At 35.3% G+C, this 6,353-nt stretch overlaps 1 protein-coding gene across 1 annotated transcript; it reads left to right on the top strand.

Moving 5' to 3' along the window:
* Window positions 1-3,740: 3,740 nt before the first annotated feature.
* On the top strand, window positions 3,741-5,681 carry LOC113312551 (patatin-like protein 7). Its single transcript, XM_026561297.1, has 2 exons — window positions 3,741-4,801; window positions 4,994-5,681. The coding sequence occupies exons 1-2, from the start codon at window positions 3,848-3,850 to the stop codon at window positions 5,360-5,362; spliced, it is 1,323 nt and encodes a 440-aa protein (XP_026417082.1). The 5' UTR covers window positions 3,741-3,847; the 3' UTR covers window positions 5,363-5,681.
* The last annotated feature ends 672 nt before the right edge of the window (window positions 5,682-6,353 follow it).

The following is a 6,353-nucleotide window of genomic DNA, read 5'->3' as shown; positions in this document are numbered from 1 at the left end:
ATGTTTTTCACATCTTTAGCCGTACGAGTTTTTCCTTCTGGCGAGTTCACAAATTCTTGGTCTACAAAAAGACTCTCGATTGCATTACGTTGATCAATGATACTTTTGATTGCGATAAAATTTGTCGCAAACCTTGTTAAGCCAGGGCGCAATAGATTGCGTCCCCCAGAATGTTGTCTGAATCTAGTAAGAACCCAACCATGATTATAAATAAATTTACTGATTTTTCTAGCTTCTGAAATCACACCTTTAACAAAGGGGAACTTTTCAATATCTTCCAACATTAAATCCAACACATGAGCTGCACAAGGTACCCAAAAAAATGTACCATACTCTATGGTCAATCTCATACCTATTAAAATAAAATGAGAAATGAATTAATAATATATAAAAATAAACAACTGTAATTAAATTAAGTTGTAATAGTTACCTGCGGCTTTGAATTGGGATCCTTGATCAGTTACTATTTGAACAATATTTGTCGGACCAATATCTTCTATAACCGGTCTGAACAAACTCATCAAATACTCTGCTGTCAACCGATTATGCTCGATGTCAACGCTTTTCAAAAATGTTGTCCCATGGCCACTGTAAACTAAGAAGTTTACAATCGTATGGTTATTTTTGTTTTTCCAACCATCTGACATGAGTGTACACCCATACTCTCTCCAATAATTTCGTTGGACCGACACCACATCCTTCTGAATCCTTTGTTTTTCCTGCCTTAATAATGGGTTCGACAACTTATAGAAAGACGGAGCTCTGTATGATTTTCCGAAATTTGCAACTGCATTGAATGCCTCGTGGTACTGAGTTGAGTTGGCCATATTGAAGGGAATATCATTAGCATAGAAAAAACGTCCAACAGAAGAATCAACTTTTTCCCGACATGTTTTACTTCTCCCAAAATTCGCCATGCTAGGTTGAGAATCCCTATTAGTATTATATTGTCCTCCCATATCTACAGACATCCTAGGTGCTTGGTGTGGTGTACGCATTGAAGAACTAGGTATGTCCATAGAGGCCAGTGGACGCTGTGATGTACCTTCTCCGGCATTAGTATTCTTACTTTTTCGTCCAAAAAGGTTCTTCAACTTCGATAACCCGCCCATTTTCTTTTGTGTTACCGGCGCTTGTTCTTCTTCATCTATATCATGCACAGGGTTCCACGGTTCATTTTCATACATATCTTGAATTTTTTTATCTTCATATTCAGTTTCTGGTACTCGTTGCCGTTTTGCTTTGTTTCTGTCTTGCACCCATACTTTTGCTAAATTTTTAATCTCAGGTGGCACATGCATGCAGGGAGTAATTGTACCTCTTTGTTGTGCCAAATGCATTTTGAAACGAGAAATTCCCGCAGACACTTCTTTTTCACAAAAATTACACTTCAACTTTTTACCATCACTCATTACAGTACAATATGCATGAAAAACATCTCGTTTTCAGATGTTGATCCTTCCATTATATTCTGTAAGTAGGAAATTTCACATAGCAATAAGTGACATATATAAATACAAGTTAAGTGGACATATTCCATCAATATAAAAATGGTTAGAGTAGCATTATAATTAGAAATCACAAGTTGCATTCGTCATTTACTCAACTTGAATATTAAAAGTTGAAATTAAGGATCGTGTAGCCTCTCATTTTTTCATGATTGAGAACAGGAATACAAACATACCATACATCAATTCATCATGCCATTTTTTTTATAAAGAAACAATGATTTTTTACGTGCCAACTGATTCAAGTTGATGGACTATTTAATTATGAATATTAACATTTATTAAAAAATTTCTTAAATAAATGATAATAAAATGAACAAAAAATCTATATTTCTTAAAACATTTCTTAGATAAAAATGAAACATTTATTAAGTAAATATACGTTAATAGAATGAAACATTTCTTCACTTAACATTTCTTAAATATTTCTCAAACATCACGTAAGAAAAAAACATCGATATTTCTCAAACATCTATATTCACTACTCTAACATCATGAAAGAAAAAAACGATAATAAATAAATTAATAACGTATTAATAAATTATATCTCTAGTTGAATGAAAAATCTACAAAACATAATTAATATTACCTCTTAAACTTGTATTTGAGAAATTCAAAATGTAAAGCTTCCTTTGAGAAAGAAGCAGAGAATCAGAGAACCAGAGGTATTGATTTCATTTCAATTCTCTTCTTGTCATTTTAAAGCATTCCTTTGGGGAAGAAGACATAATAACTAGCAAATCGAAATATTCTTGAAACATTTGGAATCTTGTTGCATGCGTATATAAGCACAGGCTAGCTATGTCTTTGATCATGAAACCAACTACTCTTTTTACTTTTTTTTTTTGTTTTATTTCTTTAACTTTTGAGTCTGAACTCTAAAGTACAGACCACATGTAGCATATACTGTACACACCTCCAAATACAAAAGAAAAAGATAAATCGACTCCCTGACTTCCCTCTCTCACTCTCTTTTTCTCTAGCTAGTCTCTGACTCTCTTCCTGTTGCATTCCTTGTTGGTTAGTCTTGTAGCAAGTAGCTAAGAGCCTAGGAGTATTATTTGACAACAAAGTTTTGACTGCTTTTGAATCTGAATATGCATTATTGAAATATTGGGGAATGCATTGAACTATTCGAGTGACAACTTGAACATATCAAGTGGATACTGCATAGTGATAGTATGCGTGTATAAATATTGTCGGTAGACGATAACTACAATGCATTGTTATAAGTCATAGACTTAGGGTTGTGAATTTTACTAGATATCCATAAATTTGTATGTTAAAAACCGATAAACAAATAAATAAAAAATCAAATAAATAAATTAAACCAAAAAAAATGAAAAAACGTAGTAACAACGTTATTTAGACCCGTTGTAACCGTTTTCACAGCTGTAATTACCGTTACATAGGAAATTCAGATCACAAATTATTTATTTTTCTTATTTAACCGTTATCACACCCGTTATTTTAAAAAAACGTCAAAAAAACGCGTTTTATTCCTATATAACGCGTTTTTGACCCAAAACGTGCTCACACCCGTCAAAACACGTTATAACGGTCACGCCTAGTACCTGTGACCTGGGTCGTGACCCGTTTTTCGAACCTTGATCTGTACCATTATACAAAAATTTACTGTTATATTCTCGTCACAATGATAAATTTGGCAGTGAAAAATTTCCAATCAGGATCAGATGAGATCCTAAATATTATTGACAGAATAGTAAAAATCAACAAAATCCATCTCCATCCCAGACAAAGAAGATCGACAATCTTTAGTTAAACCTTTTAAAAAAGAGGTAAAGTAAAAAATATTCTCCACGTAATATTTTAGAAAAAGCAGGAAACAAATATTAATTCTTTACGGATCAAGAAAACTGACTACGGCAAAATCACCAGTCTCAATTTTTTTCTTGTGGGTCCCATTGGGCTCCGCAACATGAGAGAGTCGGTATTTGTAAGAGAAGACGGGGACGGTTTATTTTTTTGTCGGATTTTTCCGTTGTTTGTAAGGAATTTTTGGGAAACAAAACACAAGACTGCGCAGTGGCGACGATTCGTGGCCAGCTCAGCACTTGAAAAAATACAGTCAAAATTTCTGGTTAACAATAAAAAATGAAGGCATCCATCTAAAATGCGCATGAACTCCAAGTACTAGTGTACGCACTTCTTTGAATTCCCCACACTATATAATAAACCACATCGAACTCATTTCCATCATCATCATCGCCACATTCTTTATCTCTCCGTTTAAAATTTCAAACCCGTCAACAAAAAAATCAAATTTCAATTTCTGTTTAAACATTTGTTCTTTGGAAATTTTGTTAAATTTTAAAACAATGGCAGAAGTGTATTCACCAATGATGAGCGACTCATCATCAAACCACTTCGACATCGACAAACTCACCAACGATATCTTTTCAATCCTCGAAAACAAATTCCTCTTCGATTCTAAACAAACCAACTCAAAATTACCAACGGAAGATTTAGTCGAGACACTAAAAGCCAACAAACACGATGTGGGCAAAGTTCGTGTACTTTCAATCGATGGTGTCGGTTCGACAGATGGAATCCTCGCTGCAAAATCACTATGTCACTTAGAATCCAAACTCATGAACATAACAAGGAATTCAGATGCTCGTGTTGCTGATTACTTTGATGTTGCATCGGGTTCAGGAATCGGTGGAATTCTCATCGCTTTGTTGTTCACCCGTGGCAAAGAGGGAAGACCGTTGCTAAAGACCAACGAAGCGTTGCAGTTTCTCGTGAAAAACCGTAAGCGTTTGAATAATACTGGCAGTTCTTCCAGTGGGATGTTTGGAAAGATGTTTCGGGCATCGGCGAAGATGGAGAAAATTTTCAGACAGATTTTCGGTGAATGTACTTTGAAAGATACATTGAAACCAGTTTTGATTCCTTGTTTTGATCTGAAAACAAGAGCAACGTTTTTGTTTTCAAGAGCCGACGGTTTAGAAAACGACGGTTATGACTTCAAGATGAGGGAAATTTGTGTGGCTACTTCTTCAGATCCAACGGTTCATGGTGGTTTTGAGATGAAATCAGTTGATAAGAAAACAAAGATAATGGCTGTCGATGGGGGTTTGGCGATGAATAATCCTGCGGCTGCAGCAATTACACATGTGCTTAATAACAAACAAGAGTTTCCATATTGTGATAGTGTTGAGGATTTACTGGTTGTTTCTTTGGGAAACGGCGAGTCGGATTCCGGTGGCCGAAATACACTTTCTTCTGCTGGATTTCTCAAAATCGCCGGAGAAGGAGCTTCCGATACGGTAATAATTCTTTACTGACAGTTATAAATGAATAAGGAACGGTTAATTTCAAATGACAAGAATACCCTTTATAAACTACCAACTGTTTTTACTCTAACTGCCGCTTATTTTAATGACAAAATCACCTTTTAGATATTCTTGTTTTCCATTGTGAAAATGTCCTAAATGTATTCTTTGACTCATGTTATATAGGTTGATCAAGCGGTTTCGATGGCATTCAGAGAATACAGAACAGAGAATTACGTTCGAATTCAAGGAAATAATGGAATGACTGGTCCCCAAAGAAGCTCGCTCAGGAAGAACCCAAATACAGTGTCAATTGATGGGAAAAGACTATTGGATGTTTCAGAGGCAATGCTTAAACAAAAAAATGTTGAATCAGTACTTTTCCGTGGGAAGAAACTGGTGGCGGCAACAAACTTGGAGAAACTAGATGAATTTGCTGGACTTCTAGTTAAAGAACGCGAAAGAAGAAAATCAAGCATTTTTGCCACGGTTATGTTTAAACATGCCTCACCAAGAAGTTCTTCAGCTACCGTCTCAACGGATTTTTCGTGCTAAATCTGAAGAATTATGATTCCTTAGTACGGATGCCAATTTTTATCCTCCCCAGTGTTGTGCTGGCCTACTTCTGAGAATTTGAGTCGGGGTTAGAGCTCAGCCGCATGTTTATACAAGAAATATACTACGGTGTAATTTCAGGATTATTTGTTGTTAACTAGCGCGTTTTATTTGAGCTATTTTACTGAGCTGTAGTCATTTTCAGAGTTCTCAAATGTAATTCAGTATCAGTGAGGAATAGAAGGAAACATTCTTTGCTAAAATTGTCTAGAGTTTAGGTGTATTATATCATCTATCGATCTTTTGAATCAGATTGAAAGTAATTTGTCACAAACTGACTTCAAGTGTTAGTAAAGAAAGAGGAGCATACAACCTGCTACCAGTTACCTTCTACATATTTTACTTGCATTAATTTTTTCGGAGAAACTGACTTCAAGTGTTCGTTCCAGGTGCATATTGCTAGGCAGGTGATTTCCGTACATTTGGTGTTACATGCTTAAAGATAATGAACTCTTTGCAAGACTTGACGCGTTCCCAATCCCAATTTTTTTGTGTACTAGTTTATGCTAAGAGATTAAGAACTTATGCTAAGAGATTAAGAACCTTTAAATTGAACATGTTCTGTCTGTTGTGTGAACAGGGGTTTAAGTGAAGATGTCGATTGTTTCTTATTGTGATGAGATGGAAATTTATAATCCAAATTCAAATCCAAAGCGTTTTCCAGTAGCAAGTACCAGGTCGGCTAGATAATATCTCTTAAAGGTCGAACATAAATTTTACGCAGGCCTGTCCAAGCCTTGCATAACTTGCACAACGGCAAGCAATTTATAATAAGAAGCAATTTATGTATGATGGAAATTTATAATCCATCATACATAATATACCAAGGAAAGAAGAAGCGTGAGGATGCTGACATTGCTACGCACGACAACATTAATCTTCCAGTATCTAGCTCCTTACATTATTCTCGTACAAGGAACTCCCAATACAG

Source organism: Papaver somniferum, chromosome 1 (genome assembly GCF_003573695.1).
Source record: "Papaver somniferum cultivar HN1 chromosome 1, ASM357369v1, whole genome shotgun sequence".
Lineage (NCBI taxonomy): Eukaryota > Viridiplantae > Streptophyta > Magnoliopsida > Ranunculales > Papaveraceae > Papaver > Papaver somniferum.
The sequence above is the reverse complement of the archived record's forward strand: the minus strand, read 5'-3'. Positions and strand labels throughout refer to the sequence as shown.